At 33.4% G+C, this 25,183-nt stretch overlaps 1 protein-coding gene across 1 annotated transcript in view; it reads right to left on the bottom strand.

The window, feature by feature from the left end:
- The window catches only part of CCDC7 (coiled-coil domain containing 7), a 346,712-nt gene that overhangs the window by 306,019 nt on the left and 15,510 nt on the right, over positions 1 to 25,183 (bottom strand). Inside the window, exon 4 of the mRNA XM_063101148.1 lies at positions 160 to 180. Coding sequence (XP_062957218.1) covers positions 160 to 180 — 21 coding nt within the window. The remainder of the gene's footprint in view (positions 1 to 159; positions 181 to 25,183) is intronic.

Genomic DNA, 25,183 nt, shown 5'->3' with positions numbered 1-25,183 from the left:
TTCACAATAGGGTTAATGCAACATACAACTGAACGTAAAATTTTTAAACATATATAGCAGCAAGTTTGGGAATTCTTTTAATTCCTCAAAAACTTCTTCATTTACATGTATTTCTGTATAAAGTTTTAATAGGCTTAAGCTGCAATATATTGAACATACCTTAAAAAGAGATTCCAAAATCTGGAAAATAAAATTTTAATTAATACATTTTGAAATAGAGATCTTCACAATGTATGATATGATATATTATTTAGTTCAAGCCTTTTGCAATTTTCAATCACAAAAATGCACTAATTGCTAAACTATAACTATAAATTTATAGTTCAAAATCAAGTGTTTTTAGTTCATTTTGTGCAAAGTAGTTCTAGAATAAAAAAAAAATTTCTACCCTTCTAGATATGTATTAGGAGACCCTCAAATAATTCACATAAATCATTTTATATTTTTTCTTAATATATGTGAGGAATAAATTTTAAATTCCTCTCAGAGAGCATTATATTTCTTTTCATATAGCAGCAAATACAATAAAAAGGCATTACTTTCCCAATACTACAATTCAATACAACTTTGTTCCTGCTAAAGGGCCCATAAAATCAAGATATAAAATATCATACTACTACTTGATATTTATAATGGAAATGCAAAGAACTGGTTTAAGAGACTGTGAGAGAAACTGAAAAATACACAAAAACCAATTACAGATGGTTCCCAACTTAACTTGGTTCAACTTACAACTTATGGTGTGAAAGTGATAAGCATTCAGTAGAAACAATACTTCTAATACCTACACAACCATTCTGTTTTTCACTTTCAGTCCAGTATTCAATAAATTACATGAGATATTCAACACTTTATTATAAAATAGGCTTTGTGTTAGATTATTTTGCCCAACTGTAGACTAATGTAAGTGTTCTGAGCATGCTTAAGATAAGCTATGCTAAGTTATGATGTTCAGTAGGTTAAAAGCATTTTTGACATGATATTTTCAACTTAATAGGTTTATCAGGACATAACCCCATCGTAAGTTAAGGAGCATCTGTATATAGTTCAAAATGTCAATATTTACAACTTAAAAATGTAATATTAAAATGATTACATTTGCCACACCAAAAAAATCCAGCCTTATCATATCTGGGTAAAAGTTTTGAATTATATTATTAAAGAAAAATATTCCTTTCATTCAGGAAGGAAAATAATTGCTTACAACTGAACAAAAATTAAGCTAGTCTAAAATTTCTCCTCTGCAATACTTAATCAAGATTAGTGGTTCAAAAACTGTGGTCGCATAATCAACAGTATCAGCACCACCTACAAGCAAACTGATTAGTAGTGCAAACTCTTGGGCCTCACCCCAGCTTACTAAATCAGAAGTATACCTCCAGGGAAGGGGACCAGACTCTCCTCCCACAACCAGGCACACCACGCCAGCACCTCAGGGCCTGCCCAGAGACCCAGGGCATGGAGAAGGGGACCAGACACACCTCACAACCAGGCATACCGGCCATTGCCAAGGAGCATACCAAAAACAGCACCTCCATGTGGGTGGCCCACCGCAGCCTCCACAATAGCCATGGCTGTACCAAAAGCGACTAGACACCACAACCACCATGAAGATGGTCTGCCAACCACTGGAGTGCATTCACACAAGGAGAGTCACCAGCAGAGACAAAGAAAAGAAGAGGATGTCTCTTTCCACAAAGCCCATTTCAGAGTGACAGAAGAAGCATCTGCTCTATGATAATATTGGGGGACCCGATCACATCTCTCAGTATTGGACAGATCATCTAGGCAACAAATTAACAGAGTAACCATTATTCTTTCAGGAGAGAAGAAATTTAGGGTAATTAGAGGGGGGAGGGGGAGGGAATGGGGGAAGGGGAGAGATTGGATGAGGGGCATAAAGAATAATTATGATTTGTGGGCCGGCCCGTGGCCCACTCGGGAGACTGCAGTACTGATAACACCAAGGCCACAGGTTTGGATCCTATGTAGGGATGGCCGGTTGGCTCACTGGCCAAGCATGGTGCTGACAACACCAAGCCAAGGGTTGAGATCCCGTTACCAGTCATCTTAAAAAAAAAAAAAAGAAGAATTATGATTTGCAACATATATATGCTAGTAATATTGATTTGATCAACATATCTCAATGTTCAACCCCCAAAATATGTATAATCGATTTTGATTCAATAAATAAATAAATTTTTAAAAATAATAAAATAAATAAAATAATAAAATAAAATAAAATAAAAACAAAGTATACCTCCAGGCAATTTCTTTGCATGCTACAGTTTCAGGATCACTAAGCTAAATAATAAGAAAGCATAGATTTAAGCAAAATGGGCTTAGAACCTCTAGAAAAACATACCAAAGCAAATTAATATCCATGTCTGAAGAAAAATATTTCCAGTGATATAAGGGTTTAGAAAGTAATGTCCACTAAGGCACATTACCTTGAAATAACATGATTCTCTCACTATCAACAGAGATTCTAACGTTCTCAAAACCTCCCTTCCTGCCTTGGAATCTCATGGGAAATATTAGCATATATCAATTCAACCCCCATTGTAGCTTCAGTTCTACAATTATTTAAACCATTAACAACTAGGAGAACAATGGCTTTCTCAACTACTAAGAAAACCTAAATCATCAGTTACTGATATTGCTAAATCTAGAATACTATTGAGAAAAACAATTGGAAAATGAAAATTGATCAGACATTGGGAAAACCAACAGTAAAGATACAGCACTAAATAGAGAAAATACTGTGAGAAACTATGGCACAATGTCTATAAAGTTTCTGAGGAAAATATTAAACCTCCATTCTAAACTTTAAAACATTATCAATTAAGCATGAAGGTAAAATGAAACTATTTTAAGAAATTCTAAGATTTAGAAAGTATTTCATCACACATTCTAACACAGCAAAACAAAAAGTAATCCCAAGAAAAGTAAACACAAGAAAAAACTATAAGCAAAGTAACCAGCAAATACTCCACTCTAAAAAATTGTTGTTAATGTGGTTGGAGTCTAATTCAGCTGTTATGAAAAGCTTCCTAAAGAGAAGATGGCATAATGTATAAAGAAAAACAAATAATGACAATATGAAACTAATATTTCAGATAGGCATATTGTGTCACAGAAACCAAGAGAAGGTTATTTCAAACGGTCCACAATGTCAAATTTGCTGAGGTGTCAAGAAAGATGGGCATGAATTAACAGCATGGGTGGTCATTACTATCCTTACAGGGCTAGTTCAATGGACTTTGGGAGCAGAAGCCAGATTGAAGTATGAATAAATGGATAGGAAGTAAGCAAAATAAACATATAAGATATTTTTTCAGGAGGACCGTTTGAAAAAAAGTAGAGATATATAGAGCATTACTAGAAGGAAATGTATACTCAGTGGAAGGGTTTTATAAAACCTTGCTTTCAAGCCAATAAACATTTTTTTATATTAATTTAACATGCATTCCTTGGTTATTAAAAAAGACTAAAAGGATAGGATACATGTTGATATATTTCTGGGCTATTTGTGTTTCCTCCTCCATAAAATGCCTCTTTATTTTATAGTGATTTGTTTATCTTTTATTATTGATAGATAGACATCATCTACATAATCTGGATAATCCTTTGTCACTTATATGTGATCCACATTTTTCCCCTATTTGAAATTTCCCTTGCCCCTCTCATAAATTTTTTTATATAATAGAGGTTTTTGCTACAATATGAACGAACACTGAAGACATACTAAGCAAAACCCAGACACAAAATGTCACATATTGTACAATTATGTTCATATGAAATATCCAAAATAGGTAAACTCATGGAGACAGAAAGCAAATAAGTGGTTGTCATGGCTCAGGGAAGGGGGAAATAGGAACTAACTGCTTAATGTGCATAGAGTTTCTTTTGGAGTTGATAGAGGTGATTTTGCACAACATTGTGAATGTACTAAATGCCACTGAAATTTACCCTTTAAATTTTATGTCATGTGAATTTCACCTCAATTTAAAAAAACATTAGGATTTTGAATGAATTTTTTTTTTATTCTATAGTATACTGAGGAGAATTGACACTTTGACAATCTTCAATGCAATTCACGAACATGGCATACTCCTGTATTATTCCTTCATTTTGAAGAATCTTTGTTCATGTTTATTAATAAAATTTGATAATTTATTCCACAAAGGCTTTGCACATATTTAATTGGGTATTTTAACTTTTTGATGTTATTATATATTGCTTAAGTATCATCTTGAATTGTTAATTACAAATGTATATTACAGGAACTAATTTTTATAAAATGATTTTGTGCCCACGAAACTTCCTTCACTCTCTTATAAATTCTAATAATAAATTAGTATTTTGGGGGGATCATATACATTGACAATGACATCTGCACATATAAGTCTGTTTCTTCCTCTCTAGTACTTACAACAATTATTTCTTTGTCTTGCCTTGCTGACTATATTGACTTCCAGTATAATATTAAAAAGTGGTAATAGCAAATACCCTTATCCTCTTCTTTACTGAAAGAAATGCTTTCAAAATTTCATTAGTAAGTACATATGGCATTTATTGTGGATTCCTTGTAGATTTTCTATACTAGTACCTGTATCCAGCCCACTACATCATAATCTACTTTCAAGAAGTATTATAACACTTCACATATAGAACAAGAACCTCAAAACAGTATATTTCTATTTCTCCTACCTGGCTTTTGTACTATTATTGTCGTACATTTTATTTTTTTATATATTCTGAATTCTATACTACATTGTTATTGCATGTTTTAAACCCTAGAACAACCACTGAAAAATAAAATAAGGTGTTCTGTCGAGTGACATCATCAAGACGGCAGAATAGACAATGCCCAGCACTGCAGCCTTCCACAAGTAACCAATTTACAACTATTAAAAAGTAAAGACTGCCAATCTAGAACTGCTAAAGCTGGAGGAGAGGAGAGACCCATGAAGTTCATGAAGATGCATGAGGCAATGGTGAGAGAACATAGGAACAATGCCTACTGTTCTGACCCAGACTCGTACAGAGGTGAGAACTAGCTGTTACACACGGACTGACACCAGAAAAAGCTGCAGCAACCTTTGTGTAAACCTGCTTGGAGTCTGCAGGGGAGAGGATGACTTTGGAGCACAGGCAACTAAAGCAAAAAAGCACAAATGGAACTACATCAAACTGACAAGCTTCTGCACAGCATGGGACATTATCACCAAAGAGAAGAGACAGCATACCTAATAGGAGAAAGTGTTTGCAAACTACACATCAGGCAAGAAGCTAATATCCAGAATATATAAGGAACTCAAACAACTTAACAGCAAAAACAAAACAAACAAACAAACAAACACCCAATTAAAAAATGGGCAAAGGATCTGAACAGACAATTCTCAAAAGAAGACATACAAATGGCCAACAAGCACATAAAAATATCATTTTACCCTAGTTAGAATGTTTAATATCAACAAAACAAAAAATGATAATGCTGGTGAGGATGAGGAGAAAAGGGAACCCTCCTACATTGCTATGGGAATGTAAATTGGTACAGCCATTGTGGAAACAGTATGGAGGTTCCTCAGAGAACTAAAAATAGATCTACCTTATGACCCAGCTATCCCACTACTGGGTACATACCCAAAGGAAATGAAATCAATATGTCAAAAGGACATCTGCACTCCTATGTACATCACAATGTTATTCTCAATGGCCAAGAGATGCAATCAATATAAATGCCCATGAACAGATGAATGGATAAATAAAACATTGTGTGTGAGTGTGTGTGTGTGTGTGTGTGTATACACACACACATAATGGAATACTATTTAGCTATGAAAATAATGATATTCTATCATTTGCAACAACATGGATGGAACTGGGAAAAATTGTATTTATTTTTATTTTATTGTACAGCAATTTAGTAGAATATTACTAATGATCACTGTCATTACAGAAAAGATCAGTAGTCATTATCAGTTTTCTAAACATGATTATTTCATACTCTGTGTATCATAATTCTGATATTTTCTGTTTTATGCTCAGATTCTACTACTGTTAATGCTCATTCAAAGTGGCTTATTTTCCTCAATGTATAGTAATTTTTACTGTAAGTTGTTCACTTAACTAGAACTCTAGACATATAAATTTCCAAAGCCTGGGATGATGGTAGGATCCTTCAGAAAGGATTTGGGGGGATACTGGAAAGATGGGATGGCAGCACTGACATAGATTTTTAATCTCCGGAAAGCCCCACTTAAAAATAGAACAAATAGATAGCAAAAACTTTTTGACAAAAATTACAACAAAACTATGTAACAAAGTTCCCACAAATCCTAAAATATAAGTGGGTAGAGACAAATGTAGTGCCCATGAGACTTGTATCTGTAAATGAAAAAGTAAAAAAGGAAAGGAAAGAAAAGAAAAACAGACATGTTACTTACTTGAGAAAAGATGAACCCCATAAGAGCAAACACATATTTGCTAAAAAGCACAGTGGAATAATTTGAGAACAGAGAGTGAAACTGGGAAAGGTTTTTCTCATTCTAATAGTAGGTGAGTGCAAAGGGTCCCTGGTAAGAAGTCCTGAAGAAGCTAAAGCAGTATAGCTCCCTGTGAACTCTCAAAACTGACTAAAAACAAGACTCCACACTAAGGGAAAAAATGCTAAGAGAAAAATAAAAATTGAGCAAGAGAGGGACAAAAGATACAAAGGAAAGAGAAGTCCACATGAAAGAATAGATATAGGAAATCTCAGAAAGTAAGTTGCCATTTTTTTAATAACATGAAAATGAAAGAAAAGGAATTACTGTGAAACTGGAAAATGTGTTCTAAATCACTTCTTCTAAAAGATCAAGATTCACACTTAGTCAAATTCCGTACAAATTCATTATAAGGAAAAAGAAAATAAGGAGCGAAATAACACCTCTGACATATAACAATAGCAGAAAACATACTCATAAAGCATACCAAAATTGCAACTACAATTTCAACATGTACCAATATACTAAGAAAATAGTGAGAAATGAAGAAACAACATAAAACAGTTCTTTACTCACTGAGGTGACAACTCAGAAAAGAATCAGAAATAAATAAGAATCAGAAATAAAGATGAAACTAAAAGCAACACAACAAAGGATCAAGAAAAGAAAGATGATGACAAGGTAAACAGAAAATAGAAAAATGAAATATTTTTAAATCAAAAAGAAATAGAGAAAACTTCCTGATTTGAAAGACAATACTCAAATATCCACTTATTCTCAACTCTTCCCACCAACTTACAGACATACGTACGTACATACATACATAAATATAATCAACAAGATAACCCACACACTCAGCATTACTGAAGGACAAAAAATTCAAATTACTTTCAAACCGCTTACAAGTAGAGAAACAAACAAAAATCCAATAAACCTCCCACTGCCCACCACTGCAAGCCTGTAGGTTTGGAGAGGGTGTGGGAGGCTTCAAACATTCTATTTTAAAAAGTAGAAAAGTGCAGAGGACTTAGACAAAGTACACACAAAAAGCATCCCATGAAAAAGTCCACCTACATGCCAAAATACTAAACACAAGTCAAGACTTGATGGTTCAGAGTGCTGGCTACAGGGACAGGACTTGAAAATAGATGGGAATGATAATTGCAGCCTCAGATAAGTATTGCTTCTGGAGGAAAATCAAATACATAGAGAAGGAATGGTTCTCCTTGAGGAAGTAGCATTAAAGAGAAAGAAAACTTGAGAGGGGGGAATTAAGGAACCTGTACAATCAAAAGAGAAACAGGACATGACATGCCCTCCAACTCCCAACAACATCATCACTGACAAAACTGCATAGAAGAGAGCAGAACATGGAAGAGAGTGCTCATGAACTAAAATCCTGAAAATGAAACAAATAGAAAAAAAATCAGACCACAGATATAAAAAATTATTGTAAAAAAATAAGCAAGAAAGGAAAAAAGTGAAATTATTGAATGATCTCAGGAAAAATAGAAGAAATAGACTAAATCACATCAGAAATAAAGAGTACAAGGTGTCCATGGGAGAAAAAGCCAAAGAAAAAGTTAATGAAAATGAAGAAACAGGAAAACAAACAATATAATGAAATGAGATAAAGAAAAAAAGTTCAAAACATAAGGTAGTTGAAATAGAAGACAAGCAAAGGAGGTTCAACATAGGAATAAACTGAAGAACGCAAAGTTATAACTTTAATTCAACAACTTCCCCCAAATAGAATAACATCTGAATCTACACATTCAAGGGTCTACCAGGTTCTGGGGAAATTGACCTGGATTATTAACTCTGACACATCTAAGTAAAATTACTAGACTTTAAATTAAAGTCCCAAGGGTATCCAACAATAAATATGAAGTAACTTATAAAAGGGAAGAGAATTATAATAGCATCAGGCATTTCCAAAACAACATAAAAAACAAAGAAAACAATAAAGCAGAAGTTTCAAAAAACTCAAGGGAAGTGCAAGCCAAGGATTTTATATTTAGCCAAGATTTCTCTCTCAAGATTCAAAGCTATGGAAAATCATTTTAAACATGCAAGAATTCAATGAATACCATATATAAGTAGCCTTCTTGAGGAAGCAACCAGAGAATGAGCTTCTACCAATAAAGACATTACTGAGAAAATTCAGCAAAAGGACTAATGGTGAGAATTTCTTACATTTTATTGTAGAATTAAAATTATCCAAGGGTTGATATATGGGTAAGAAAGGAGTATATAAAAATCTTATGTTCTATCAGAGTAGAAAGAATGCATCTAAAGAAGGGGCTGGGAGAAAAAGGGAGGGAAAAAAGGGAAAGTAGAATAAGAACATCAATGTTTATATAGGTAATAGGGAAGAATCGCAGATCTGAGAGTAAAGTATTAAGAAAGTATTAAGAAATAAGATAACCACTAGAACAAAAACTAAACCTTCTTGAAAAGATTTTCATTTGAAAAGCAATGAAGACAAACCAAACAGAAAAATAAAAATCACAGTATGACACAAAACGCACATTGTATTGAATTTTTTAACATGATAATGTATGTGTGTAGATAATTATAGAAGATAGATAAGATAGATAGATAATCAATCCTAAAATCCTTAGGATCTTGCTTAACAGTGAAACATTATAGGCATTTTTACTAATTCAGAAAGAAGGCAAGAATGTCTCCTATTTCCACAACTACTTAATACTGTTCTAGAGATATTAGTCAATGAAATCATGCTATGAAAACAATTAGCGTCATGATACTTGGAAAAGAAGAAAAAAAGCTATCTCTGTTTGGACTGCAATAAATTTACAAGGGACCTGACAATGTATCTGGGAACCCTACAGAATCAATTAAAAAAAATTAACTCAAACCAAAGAGTTTAGAAAAACAGCAGTATAAGGATACTTCACAAAGTCTGTGGAAGAACAGAATTAAAAGATAATACAAATCTTTCCATGAATTTTTTAAGTACCCTCATATGTAATTAGCACAAAAAAATCAATGACATTTATATACACAAGCAATAATCAGAAAATATAATGGATGAGAAAACCTCATTACAATAGAAACAAAAAAGATAAAACACTTAGGATTAAATTTAACCAAAAAAGTTTAAATTTTTTAATATGTAGAAATCGAAGTATTCCTAAAATACAACGTATACTTGAATAACTGGAAAGACACCCCTTGTACTTGATTAGGATGTCTCAAAATGACCAGGATGTCAGTTCTCCCTAGATTAACTTTTAAATTTAATGTAATTCCAATAAGTTATATCAATGAGCTTTCCTACGAAGCTTTTTAAGCTGATTTAAAGCTCATGTGGAAAAAATGAACTTGTGAAAATAGCCAGTATGTTAGTTCCTAAGGGCTGCCATAACAAATGACCACAGACTGGATGGTTTAAAACAAAAATTTATTCTCTCGAAGTACTGGAGGCTAGAAGTCCAAAATCAAGGTGCCTGTGGGGTAGTACTCCCTCAAGAGGTTCTAGGGGAGATTCCATTCCTTGCCACTTTCCAGCTTCTGGTGGTTTCAAGCATTTCTTGGCTTGTGACTACATAGTTCCAATCTTTGCTTCTGTCTTCACATGGCCTTATCTTCTGTAGCTTCTCCTTTTCTCTCTCTTATAAAGATACTAGTCATTGAATTTGGGACCTACCTGGTTAATCTGAGATGATTTCATCTCTAAATCCTTAACTTAATTACATATACAAAGACCCTTTTTTTTCAAATAAGCTTATATTTATAAGTAATAGAGTTAAGATTTAGACATATCTTGGGCAGAGAGGCACAAATCAACTCATTACAGCTAGGAAAACACTGAAAAGCAAAAACTATGAGGAAACACTAGTCCTGGAAAATTATTAAAACATTATAATCAATTTTAATTAGAATAAATTAAAACAGTGTGGCACATGAATAAACAGAACAACCAATAGCATAGAAAGGAAGGTCCAGGAATAGACACAGAGGAATATCACATTCTGGAACAGAATATTGATGAAATCACTGGGGCAAAGGAAAAAAGTCTTTGAAATAAATCATGTTGGAACAACTGGAAAGCCATTTAGGAAGAAATAAAATTAGATCCAGTCTTCATATCATATACAAGAAGAACCTCTGCATGTATGAGAGACCTGAATATAAAAATATGTAATTATAAAAGTACTAGAAGAAAAAATGGGTAAATTTCTTTACAATATAAATTTAGGAAAAGTTTTTCTATGACTAAAAATCCATGTACAATAAAAGATTGATACACTTGACTAGATACCAATTAGGAGAAGGAGAAGGAGGAGGAAGAAAAAGAGGGGAGAAGGATGATGGGGATGGCAATAACTTTTGCATTACCAAAAATATTATAATCAAAGTCAAAAGACCAATGACAATATAAAGCACAGATAAAAGTCAGTATTCCTAATATACAAAGAACTGAGAAAAAAATAAAAATGAGACTGAGTAGATACCACATTCAGATGAAACTCCTCAAAAGTGTTGAAACCAAGCTGTGGCCTTGGTCTCCCAAAGCTGAAAGTGATTTAGAATCTGGGAACTGGGCTCTCTAATTAAGGAGATAAGATTTACAACTAGCAATTAAGGAAGGGAGTACAAAGAAGGCAGATAGCAAACAGGATGTTACCTAAGTGATAAGGAGTGCCATAAATCAGATTCACTAAATGCTCAGGATCAAAGACATTATCTTGACACATACCCTTGAGATGTTACAGGGACAGAGACCAAAAGTTTCCCAGCCTTTAGAATGCCCTGACCAGCTGTAGACTGCAAGGACTCCAGACTGATCAGAGACAGGAGTGATAATCAGAGACCAAAAACTCCTTTTTTTCCAGAGATTCTGCTTCTTTGTACTTAGAGATTCAATCAGAAACATCCACAGTCTACTCAAGCAGCCCCAACCCCAACCCACAACTCTTTCCTTAAAAAATGCTTGCCTGCAAGCTTTCTAGGAGTTTGGGGTTTTTCAGCTTAGCTGCCCCTGCTCCAATTACTGGGCTTTTTAATTAAACACCTATTTCCCTACTGCAACCCAGTGTCAGTGTCTTGGCTTAGCTGTGAACAAGTGGGCAAACCCAAATTTGGTTCAGAAACAAAAATCTTACAGAAAACTGGTCAAGAGACATACACAGATAATTAACAAAAAGTTATAAAAATGGCCCTTAAGCACATGAAAAGATTTTCAGACTCACTCAATCTACTATTTCTTACCCATCAGGCTAGCAAAACTGCAAGAGATGACACGACTCAATTAACGAGGCTGTGGAGAAACCAGTACTCTCATAAATTGCTAGTGGAAATTAAAAGTGGCATAATCCCTTGGTGCAAAAAAGTATTTCAAAATCTAACAAAGTTATAGATGAATTTACTTTCTGGCACAACAACCCCGCTTATAGGAATTTACCTTAAACATACATATCACATATTGTAAATAATAATATGCATATGCACAAGATTATTCATTGAAGCATTATTCGCAATTGCAAAATATAGTTTAAAAAACTATGGTAAGTACTATAAACTATGGCATAGCATAAACTCTATAGTATACACTATGGCAAAAATAGCTATATATAAAATCTTAAAAAGAATGAGAAATATATTTGTAAACTTATATGGAGTGATTTCCAGGAGGTAATGTTAAGTGAAAAAATGGAAAAGATAATATCTAATATGCTACGTTTTGGATAAGAAAAAAGGATAAATAAGAAAAATATGCAGAGATAGAGAGATACTTACCTTTTAAATAAATATATATGTGTGTATACACACATATGAAAGACAAACCAAAAACAATGAAGTTAGTTACCTATGAAAATATGGAAAGAATATGGGAGGGAATGTTACTTCTGTAAGTATATCTTTTTGCATTACTTATAATTTATGAAGGTATTCATGTTCTACATATTTCAAAAACAAAACTAAATCAACAAGGATAGAAAGTGAAACTAAACTGAAAGCAAATTTAAACAAATGAAACTAGAAAAGGAAAAAAAAGAACTATCAAAGTAACTTGTGAATACGTGTGGTACTACAAAATGCTCATAGAAAAACAGAATTAAAAGACAATACAAATCTGAAAAAAAAAATAATATAAATCTTTCCATGAACTTTTTGAAGAGTCCTCATAGAGTATTTAACATTTACCCTATGTTCAGTCTTGGGCAATAGTGTTAGGAGTGGGAAGTGGTTGGAGGAGAGGAGTTGAAAACACATCATGAAGTCTTTTTAGTGGGTATAGACTAAACATGACTTTGTGATGGTATAGATGAAGCAATTCTTAATTTTATAGCTATTATAGGATTAAGCAAATAAGTAAATGTGTTGATGGTGAGAGTCTGCATTTGCACTGCAGAAGAAAGGACATACACATATGAAACAGAGAAGAGCCAGAACAAGCCCTGAAGTGATGGATTGGAACTGAAGCTGTCTACGAGAACCCCTGATTTCTAAATACGTCTACTCATGTGTATATGTACGTAGGTATATGTGTGTATAATATTATGTATATATCTACATATTTGTATACATTTCCTAGTTCTGTCTGCTGAAAAGATCTGGAAGCAAAGACACTCGAGTATCAATGGGCACAATTAACTGTCAGATCTTGGTTTCTAATAACATTTTCCATTAAAAAGAAACAAGGTTCCAGGGAATGACAACAGAAGATAGCAGAATAGAAAGCCCTAGATCCTCCTTCCCTCACAGAGAAAGGATTTAACCACAAATGCCTCTGTGAGAAACCCAGGAGTTCCTGTATCCCAAGCAAGGAAGTCAACTACATCAAAGCTCAGCATAAAAATTCCTGTCACTCTTCCACACTCTCTTTTGCCAAAATTCCCCCACTCCTTCCATCCCCCATGATAGAAAAAAAAAAAAAACCAATTACTTCATCTTCTCCATAAGGAGGTAAATGAATAAAATACATGTCCCCAACATTCTGACTTTTGGCGGGGGTGGGGGGGTAGATGCTGAAGGAACAGTTTCTATCTTGCCTAAATCCAAGTACCAACAGGAAATGGTCACCAGGTAGGAAGAATCCAAGAACAAAAACCATCACCTTTGCACCAGAGTCTGCAGTACCACAGAGAGCAACTAGGGGGTACTCCAGCACCACGACTTACTACAGCACCAAAGAGGCCATAGTATCGTGCACAGACACTATGGGAAGATCCTGAGTAGAAAACAGCAAACTTACTCAAGTAGGAGATGGAGGGAATTTATTCCTGGAATGCAAGGTTGGTTCAACATAAAAAAAATTAAACAGTGTAATATACCACATTAACAAAACAAAGGACAAAAACTACATTACTATCTCAATCCATACTGAAAAAGGATTTGACAAAATTCACTTTCATGATAAAAACACTCAACAAACTAAGAATAGAAGAAAACTACCTCAACATAAAAAAGCCAAATATGAAAAGCCCACACCTAACATTATACTCAATGGGGAAAAACTGAAAGCTTTTCCTCTAAGATCAGGAACAAGGCAATGATACACATTCTCACTACTCCTTCAGCAAGGTCCTGGAAGTTGTACCCACAGCAATTAGATGAGAAAAAGAAATAAGGCATACAAATTAGAAAAGAAGAAGTAAAAGTATATTCGTTCACAGATGACATGATCTTATATGCAGAAAACTCTGAAGATTGCACACACACACACAAAGACACACAAACCTTTTAGAACCAATAAATGAATTCAGTAAAGTTGCAGGATATGAGATCACCACTCAAAAATCAGCTGCATCTCTATATGTAAACTATCACAAATCTAAAAAGGAAATTAAGAAAACAATCCCACTCACCATTGCATCAAAATGTATAAAATAAACATAAGTAAAGAAGTAAAGGACGTGTACAATAAAAACTACCAAACATTGCTAAAAGAAATATCAAAGATACAAATAAATGGAAAGACATTCCATGCTCATGAATTGGAAGATTTAATATTGCTACAATGTGCACACTACACAAAGCAATCTACAGATCCCTAACAAAATAACAATCCCTAACAAAATCCCAATGACTTTTTTTATAGAAATAGGAAAAAAATCCTAAAATTCTTATGGAATCTTAAGGGACCTTGAATAACCAAAACAATCTTGAAAAGAATAACAAAGTTTGAGGCCTCACCATTATGGATTTCAAAACATGCCACAAAGCAACAGTAATTAAGTGTGGTACTGGCATAAAGATAAATATATAGACCAATGGAACAGAATAGAGAGCCCAGAAATAAACCCTTGCATATATGGCCAAATGATTTTGACAAGGGTGCCAAGACTGCACAATGTGGAAAGGACAGTCTCCTCAACAAATGGTACTGTGGAAACTGGAAATCCACATGCAAATTAATGAAACTGAACCCTTACCTCACACCATATACAAAATTAACTCAAATTAACAACTTGAACATAAGACCTAAGACTATTAAACTCCTAGAAGAAAAAATAGAGGAAAATCTTCAGCACATTGAATTTAGCAATAATTTCTCAGATATGAAAACAAAAGCATAGACAACATAATTAAAAAATAGACAAATGGAACTCCATCAAACTTTAAAAACTTCATATCAAAAGAAACAGCAGAAAGAAAGGGCAACTTTTGGAATGGAAGAAAACAACTGCAAATTATATATTTGATGAGGGGTTAATATCCAGAAGATATAAGAAACTTCTACCACTTAATAACAAAAAACCAAATAACCCAACTTTAAAATGGCTAAAGAGCTTGAATATACATTTCTCCAAGGAAGATACAGAAATGGCCAATAAGCACATAAAAGATGTTCAACATCACTAGTCATTAGAGAAATGAAAATTAAAACCACAATGAGATAACCACTTTATACCCATCAGAATGGCCACTATCAAAAGAACAGAAAACAACAGGTGTTGGTCAGTATGTGGAGAAGGTGGAACCCATGTACAGTGTTGATGGGATTGTAAAATGGTTCAGCCATTATGGAAAATAGTATGAACTTACTCAAAAAATAAAAAATAGAATTACCATGTGTTTAGCAACACCACTTCTGGATATACATTAGATAAACCTTGAGGACATTATTCTAAATGAAATAAGCAAGTCACAAAAAGGCAAATACTATGATTCCATTCATATGAAGTATCTAAAGTAGTCAAAATCATAGAAACAGAAAGTAGAAAAATGGTTCCCAAAGGGCGGGCATAGCATGTAGGGGAAATTAGTGTTGAGGGGATACAGAGTTTCAGTTTTGAATGATCAAAAATTTCTATACATCTGTTACACAATAATGTGAACATACTTAACATTACAGAATTGCACACTTTTTAAAAGTTACGATGGTAAATTTAATGTTATGTGTTTTTTACCACGATAAGAAAGTGTTTAAAAAAGAAAAAAAAGAAAGGGACCGCCTGGTTAGCTCAGTACTAGCCAGCAGAAGAAAGGGAGGAAGGGAAGAAGGGAGGAAGGGAAGAAGGGAGGAAGGAAGAAGTACGACTCCTAAGAAAAATAGCTGATTCTAGGTATGACACAGGAAATGTACAAGATAAACCTGGAACATCCTTCATGCCAGATAGCAAGGAAACTCTCAAAGACTATTGTGGTCATATCATAAAAACACAGTAATCAACTTGCAGGAGCTCCAATTCAAAGAAGTTGGAGAACACAGAGATGTATTTAGAGCTGTGAAGTATGCAGCTTTCTCTCAAATGGTTCAGAAAATCAGATTTACTACATACATGAATTATATAAGTTCATTGAATGAATAAAACTCATTTTCAGAGATAATTAAAGCAACAGGATTCCATCTTAGCTCAATTTAATAAAAAAATTAAAGTTGATAATATTCTGTATTGAGAAAGGTGTAAAGGAAGAGGGCTTTTTTTTTCTTTTTTTTTCATTTTTTAAATAACTATTTTTATTTATTTATTTATTTATTTATTTATTTTTAATTTTATTTTGTCGATATACATTGTGGCTGATTATTGCTCCCCATCACCAAAACCTCCCTCTCTTCTCCCTCCCCCCTCCCCCCCAACAATGTCCTTTCTGTTTGCTTGTCGTTATCAACTTCAAGTAATTGTGGTTGTTATATCTTCTCCCCCGCCCCCGGTTGTGTGTGTGTGTGTGTGTGTGTGTGTGTGTGTGTGTGAATTTATATATTAATTTTTAGCTCCCACCAATAAGTGAGAACACGTGATATTTCTCTTTCTGTGCCTGACTTGTTTCACTTAATATAATTCTCTCGAGGTCCATCCATGTTGCTGCAAATGGCAGTATTTCATTCGTTTTTATAGCTGAGTAGTATTCCATTGTGTAGATGTACCACATTTTCCGTATCCACTCATCTGATGATGGACATTTGGGCTGGTTCCAACTCTTGGCTATTGTAAAGAGTGCTGCGATGAACATTGGGGAACAGGTATACCTTCGACTTGATGATTTCCATTCCTCTGTGTATATTCCCAACAGTGGGATAGCTGGGTCGTATGGTAGATCTATCTGCAATTGTTTGAGGAAGAGGGCTTTTAATAGACTTCGGAGGGGAAGATAAGTTGATAATACATTTTCAGAGGACAATTGGGCAATCTCTATCAATTTTTATGTTTAATAGACTATTTTTAGAGTAGTTGTAAGTTCACAGCAAAATTGGGTAGAAGGTACAGAAAATTCCCATGTATCCCCTGCTCCTACACATGCATAGCCTCCCCCACTGTCAACATGCCACACCAGAGCAGTACACTGGTAACAGTATGTTCAATTTAATTTTGTAAGAAACTGCCAAACTGTCTTCCAACATAATTTAAACATTTTATATTCCACTAGTAATGAATAAGAGTTCATGTTGCCCCACATCCTCACCAGCATTTGGTGGTGTCAGTGTTCCAGATTTGGGCCATTCTAATATGTGTGCAGTGGTACCTCATTGTTGTTTTTATTTGCATTTCCCTCATGGCATATTATATGGAGCATTTTTCATATGCTTATTTGTCATTTGTATATTTTCTGTGTTGAGATGTCTGTTAAGGTTTTTGGCTCATTTTAAAAAATCAGGTTGGTTGTTTTCTTATTGTTGAGGTTTAAGAAGTATTTGTATGTTTTACATAACAGTCCCTTATCAGGTTATGTCTTTTGCAAATATTTTCTCTCAGTCTGTGGCTGGTCTTTTTATTCTCTTGATAGTGTCTATCACAGAAAAGAAATTTTTAATTTTAATGAAGTTCTAGCCTATCAATTGTTTCTTTCATGGATTTGTGCCTTTGGTATTCTATCTAAAAAGTCATTGTCAAACCCAATGTCAGCTAGATTTTCTTCTATGTTATTTGCTAGGAGTTTTATAGCTTTTACTATTATATGGTTTGTGATCCATCTCGAGTTAATTTTTGTGAAGGGTGTAAGATCATGTCTAGATTCAATTATTTACATATGGATGTCCAGTTGTCCCAGCAACATTTGTTGAAAAAACTCTTTCCTCCATTATTGTCTTTGCTCCTTTGTCAAAGATCAGTTGTCTATATTTACGTGGGCCGATGTTTGCACTCTATTCTGCTTCATTGATCTATTTGCCCATTCTTTGGTCAGTACCACACTGTCTTCATTACTGTAGCTTAATAGTAAATCTTGAAGTGAGGTAGTGTTAGTCTTCCAACCTTGTTCTTCTCCTTCATCATTGTGTTGGCTATTCTGGGTCTTTTGCCTCTCTACATAAACTTTGGAATAAGTTATTTGATAGTCACAAAATAACTTGCTGGGATTTTGATTGTGATTGTATTGACTCTATAGGTCAAGGTGGGAAAAAGTGACATCTTGAGTATATTGAGTCTTCCTAACCACTCAATATGTTGAATGTAGAATATCTCTCCATTTAAGTTCATCTTTGATTTCTTTCATCAGAGTTTTCTGGTTTTCCTCATATAGATTCTTGTACATATTTTGTTAGTTTTATACCTTAATATATCATTTTGGGGGCTGCTAATATAAATGGTATTGTGGTTTTAATTTCAAATTCCACTTACTCACTGCTGGTATGATTGACTTTTGTATATTAACCTTGTACCCTGAAACCTTGCTATAATATTTTATTAGTTGTTGTTGTTGCTGTTCATTCTTTGGGATTTTCAACATAGATGATACTATCTGTGAACAAAGAAAGTTTTATCTCTTCTTTTCCAATCTGTATTCCTTTTATTTCCTTTTCTTGTCTTATTGCACTAGCTAGGACTCACAGTACGATGTCAAGAAGGAGTGGTGAATAAGGACATCCTACCCTTGTTCCCCAGTTTTAGTGGGAAAGCTTCTAGTTTCTCACCAGTAAGTATGATGTTAGCCATAGGTTTTTTGTAGAGTTCTTCATAAGTGAGAAAGTTCCCCTCTATTCCTTGTTTGCTGAGAGTTATCATCATGAAAGCGTAATGGATTTTGTCAAATGTTTTTCTGAATGTTGACATAAACATGTAATTTTTCTTCTTTAGCCTGATGAATTATAGTAACTGCTTTTCAGATTTTGAGCTAGCCTTGCAGGAAGTGTTCCCTCTGTTTCTATCTCCTGGAAAACATTATAGACAATTGGTATAATTTCTTCCTTAATGTTGAGTAGTGTAGTGGATTGAATATTTCCCTGCAAAACTCACTGAAGCTTGAATTGTGTCCCCCAAGTTTTATGTATTAAAAACTTAGCCGCCATTATGACTGTAAAGAGGGTGGGAAATCCTATTATGGTAATTGAAAGGTGGAGCCTTGAAGAGGTGATTGGATCATAGGACCATGCCTTAGTGAATGGAATAAAAATGGTGGTCAGGGATGTGGTTCTCAGGGCTTTAAAAGAAGAGGAGAGTCTGTCTCTCCCTCTCTCTGCTCTCTCTCTGTTTCCACCACCTTGCAATGTGAGACTCCTGGGTCACTGTCACCACCACCAGATGGACTTTGGACTTCCCAGACTCAGAAACTTTAAGCAATAAATTTTGTTTTCTTTATAAATCACCCAGCTACAGGTATTTTGTTATAAGCAACAAAAATAGACTAATACAAGTAGAATTCACTAGTGAACCAACCTAGGTCTTTTGGGAAGTTATTAATTATTGATTCAATTTTTTAGAGATATAGGCCTATTCAGATTGCCTATTGTTTCTTATGTGACTTTTGGTTGATTGTAGTCCTTCAAGAAATTGGTTCATTTTATCCAGGTTATCAAATTTGTGGTCATAAAATTGTTCATAGTGCTATTAATGTTCATGGGATCCATAGTGATGTCCTTGCTTTCTTTCTGATATTAGTAATTTGTGTCCTCTTTTTTCTCAGTTAGCCTGAGTAGAGGCTTATTCATTTTATTGACATTTTCAAAGAATCGGCTTTTGGTTTTGTTGATTTTCTCTACTGATTTGCTGTTTTCTATTTCATTTTCTATTTCACTTATTTCTGCTCTAATCTTACCATCTCTTTTCTCCTACTTAACTTTGGATTTAATTTTCTCTTCTTTTTCTAGATTCCTAAGGTGGAACTTTAAAGTATTCTCTTTAAATATTTCTTTTCTTTCTTTTTTTTTTTTTTTTTGGTTATTTAGTAGCTGGCCAATTCAGGGATCCAAAACCATGACCTTGGTGTTTTAAGGCTGTGCTCTAAACAACTGAGCTAACCAGACAGCATCTTCTTTTCTAATACACACATTCAATGTAGTAAGTATCCCTCTAAGCACAGTTTTTGCCATATTCCACAAATTTTGATAAGTTGTGTTTTATTTCAATTAGTTCAAAATATTTTTTTTAATTTCTCTTGAGATTTCTTCTTTGCCCCATGTGTTATCTAGTTTCCAAGAATTTTGGGATTTTCAAGCTGTCTTTTTCTTACTGTTTTCTAGTTTAATTCCACTGTTGTCTAAGAGAGACATTGTATGATTTCTCCTTCTTAACTTGTTAGGGCATGTTTTGTGACCCAGAATGTGGTCTATTTTGGTAAATATTCCCTGTGAGCCTGAGAAGAATGTGTATTCTCCTGTTCTTTGAGGAAGTAGCCTATATTTCTCTGTTATATCCAGTTGATTGATGGTTGCTGAGTTTAACTATGTCTTTACTGATTTTCAACTTGTTGGATCTGTCCACTTCTAACAGGGGAGTGTTGAAATCTCCCACTATAATCGTGGATTCATCTATTTCTCCTTGTAGTTCTATTAGTTTCTTCATCATGTATTTTGTGATTTATTGTTAGGTGCATAGACATTAGGGATTATGTCTTTTGGAAAACTGACTCCTTTATCATTATATAACATCTCTCTTTATCCCTGCTACTTTCCTTGCTCTGAAGTCTGCTGTTTCTGAAATTAACATACCTACTCCCACTTTCCTTTGATTAGTATCAGTATGGTACATTTTTCCCCAGCCACTTATTTTTAATACAACTGAGACAATATATTTAAAGCAGGTTTCTTGTAAACAACATATAGTTGTCTTGTTTTTCAATCCACTCTGGCAATCTTTGTATTTTAATTGGTGCATTTTAGACCATTCACATTCAAAGTGATTGCTGATATAGTTGAATTAATATATAGTTGAAATAATATTGTTATTATTTTCCATTTGTAGCCCTTGTTCTTTGTTCTTATTTTGGTTTTTTTTTAAGATTAAAGGATCTTTACTTTTTTATTTTTTTAAATTTATCATTATACAATGTAACTGATTTTCACAGCCCTTTATCAATTCCTCCCTTATATTGTCTCCAACTCTTTTGTGTCTTTTTTTATTTTATTTGAGCATTTTATATAATTCTGGTTTTTTCTTAGAATATTAGTTATACTTCCTTTTTTTAGTAGCTGCCATAAAGTTTGCAATATATGTATACAACTAACTCAAGTTCACTTTCAGATGACACTGTATCACTTCATGAGTAGTGTAAGTATCTCATAATAATAAAATAATTCCTCTCACCCATCCCCTATATCATTGTTACCAAACATTTTATTTAAATTTAACCATACATAAGCCTATATAAATACAAAAGCATCCATAATTGAATACATTGTTTCTATTAGTTCAAACAAACTGCTGTTTGTAAGATCAATTAAAAATAAGAAAAGCAAAAGTTTTTATTTTACCTTCATTATTCCTTCTTCTTTTCTTTGTGTAAAAATGAGTTTTTGACCTATACATTTTCCTTCTTATTAAAAAAAAAATGTGTTTTAACACTTCTTGCAAGGCAGGTCTACCAGCAATAAATTTTCTCAATTTTTTTTTGTCTGAGATCTTTATTTCTCCTTTGTTTTTTGAGGAATGATTTCACAGAGTACAGAATCCTAGGTTGGTGGGGTTTTTCTCTCAATATTTTAAATATTTCACTCTACTCTCTTTTTGCTTACATGGTTTCTAAGGAGTCAGTTATAATTCTTATCTTAATCCCTATACAGGTAATGTCGTTTTTTTTCCTCTGGCTTCTTTCAGAATTTTTTTCCTATCTTTAATTTTCTGTAGTTTGAAAATGATATGCCTAGGTGTAGTTTTTTTGGCATTTATCCTACTTGAGGTTCTCTGCACTCCCTGGATCTGTGGTTTGGTGTCTGACATTAACTTGGGGAAATTCTCAGTCATCATTGTTTCAAATATTTCTTCTATTCTCTTCTGTCTTTCCCTCCTGGTATTTTCATTATGTGTATGTTATACTGTTGTAGTTGTTACATAGTTCTTGGATATTCTGTTCTAGTTTCTTTGTTGTTGTTGTTTTTCCCCAGTTGTTTTCTCTTTGCTTTTCTGTTTTGGAGATTTCTATTGCGATATCATCAAGCTCAGAGATTCTTTCCTTATCCACATCAAGTCTACTAATAAGCACATCAAAGGCATTGTTTCTTTTCTGATAATTCCAATAGCCCTGCCACATGTGAATCTAGTTCTCATGTTTGTTCTCCCTCTTCAAACTGTGTTGTTTGCCTTTTATTGTGTGTTGTAATTTTTTCTTGATATCCAGACATGATGCACTAGGTAAAAGAACTGCTGTAAATAGGCCTTTAGTAATATGGTGGTGAGATGTGGTGGGAGGGAAAGCATTCTATTGTTGAATGATTAGGTCTAAGTCTTTTGATGAGCTTGTACCCCTGGACTGTAAACCTCTGGTTTAAAAAAAACTGACCCATTTTAAAGTTTAATTTCATTATGTGGCACCTATCACCAGTGGCTCCATTCTGGTTTGGTCTGGTTTGTTGGGGTCTAGTACAGGAACCAAGTCCAAAACAATGGCCTCATATAAATGTTGTTTAACAATACACTAAAACCTAGCAATCCTACGAAGTCCTACAAAAACATTACAACTAAAGAGAAATGACATATGTTCAAAGAACATATATTACCATCTTGTTTACACTAAGAACAATTATCAAAATGTCTATAAATTTAAAAATTGATATATGCCATTGAAAACCAAGGTGTATGTGTGTTCTGATAAAATGATGGCCACAATATTTTCTTACACATAAGAAGCAAAGCACAAAATATGAAACCACAATATTTTCTTAAACATAAGAAGCAGCAGAAAATATGACCCCATTTTTGGTGAGGGGAAAAATTATGTATACATGGAGTTTACATATGCATAGAATTCTTTTTAATAAGATATGTACTCTATTATCAATAATGCTAGCCTCTGAAAAATAATACTGAGGAGGTGGAGTAAAGTAAAGAAAGGACTTTCATTTTCCTTATATATTTTTATGTGGTTTTAATTTATTACAGTTAATAGGTATCATCTTTGAAATTAGAAATAAAAAATTTTATTTAAAAGTTTGGATCCTTGAAACATTACCAAAAAAAAAGTCAAGAAAACAAAGCATTATCCATATGGCAATAAACAGAAAACCACACAGAAGCATTTGACCAGAAAACAAGAATAAGGTAAAAGAAGATCAAATCTATCCATTCTGACAGCTTAAATTCCCTGTCAGTAGACAAAAATGAACAAACATGCTTATATTGCTTTCAAAAGCAAAATCAAGCTATATGCTGTTTATGAGAAATGAACCTAAAAAACATTATTAGAAAGATTCAAAAGGGGAAAGATTTAATAGGTAAACACAAACAAAAAGTAGTAAGAATACAGTCATGCATCACCTAACAATGGGGACATGTTCTGAAAAATACATCATTAGGCAATTTCATAATTCTGTGAATGTCACAGAATGTACTTATACAAACCTAGATGGTATAGCCTACTACTACACACCCAGGTTATATGGTATAGCCTATTGCTCCTAGGCTACAAACCTGTATAGCGTGTTACTGTATTGAATACTGTAGGCAATTACAACACAATGGTAAGTATTTATGTGTACAAATATATCTAAACATAGAAAAGGCACAGTAAAATTATGGTATAAAAGATAAAAAATGGTACATCTGTACAGGGCACTTACCATGAATGGAGCTTGCATAAATGGAAGTTGCTCTGGGAGAGTCAGTGACTGAGTGGTGAGTAAACGTGAAGGCCCAGGAAATTATGTACACTACTGTAAACTTTATCAAAACTATACACTTAGGCTACATTAAATTTATTAAAAAATAAAGTAATTGTGCTAAGGTAATATGACAGCTACAATGTCACTTGGCAAAATATTTTTCTTTTTTTTTTTTTTTGCATTCTAAACCCACTTTATTTTTTTATTTTTATTTTTATTTTTTTATTTTACTTCTCAATATACATTGTAGTTGATTTTCATGTCCCTTTACCCATTCCTCTCCACACCCTCCCCTCCCCACCACACCATATATGTTCACTTGACTTAAATAGTTCAAGGAATTTTTGTGGTTATTCTGTGGGAGGGAAAAAAATTCTCTGCTCCATTATAATCTTATAAGACCACCATCATATATGACCAAAGTATTGTTAGGCAGTCCATGACTGTATTCATATCAGACAAAGTAGCACTCAAAACAAAAGCATGAAACACAATAGAGTTAATAACGAAGATAAAATGAAGATAAAATAATCATAAGGAATTATATAATAATTAGCATTACATATGTGTGTATATGTGTGTGTGTGTATATGTGTGTGTGTGTGTAAGGATACTTCAAAAAGTTCATGGAAAAATAGAACTGAAAGATAATACAAATGTTTCCACAAACTTTTTGAAGTACCCTCATGTGTATGTGTATATATTTAAGGGTAGACAGAGAGAGATAAACTATATAAATAAAAAACAAAAATGATAAAGAAAAGTTGACAGAAATAATAGCAGCTGGCAACTTTAACATAACTTAGTGAAATCTTTGACAGGAAAAGTAGACAAAGAATATTAATAGATATATTATTTAAACAATATTATAAACGATGTTGGATATATACATTTCAGGAACTAAACTTTGAATCTTACAAATAAACAGTGTACCTATTTTTCCAGAAAAATTGGAATACTTAATAAAATAAATAACAAACCAACCTCAACAAGGCCAAAAAGACCCACACAAATTTAAAAAAAAAAAAAGATCATGATATTTTGTTAAGATGAAAGTGCATTACCAAATACTATGCACAATATATCATTTGATATTTCAAAAATAATATATATAACTAAGGAAAAATAAGAAGGTAAACAAAAATATGTTAAGAGTAGTTTGTTTATCTCTGGTGAACAGGATTACTGTGATTTTTTTCTTTTTACATGTCCTATTTTTAAACTTTTTAATAATTATAACATTTTATTT

This window comes from Cynocephalus volans, chromosome 6 (genome assembly GCF_027409185.1).
Source record: "Cynocephalus volans isolate mCynVol1 chromosome 6, mCynVol1.pri, whole genome shotgun sequence".
NCBI classification, from domain to species: Eukaryota; Metazoa; Chordata; class Mammalia; order Dermoptera; family Cynocephalidae; genus Cynocephalus; species Cynocephalus volans.
The sequence above is the reverse complement of the archived record's forward strand: the minus strand, read 5'-3'. Positions and strand labels throughout refer to the sequence as shown.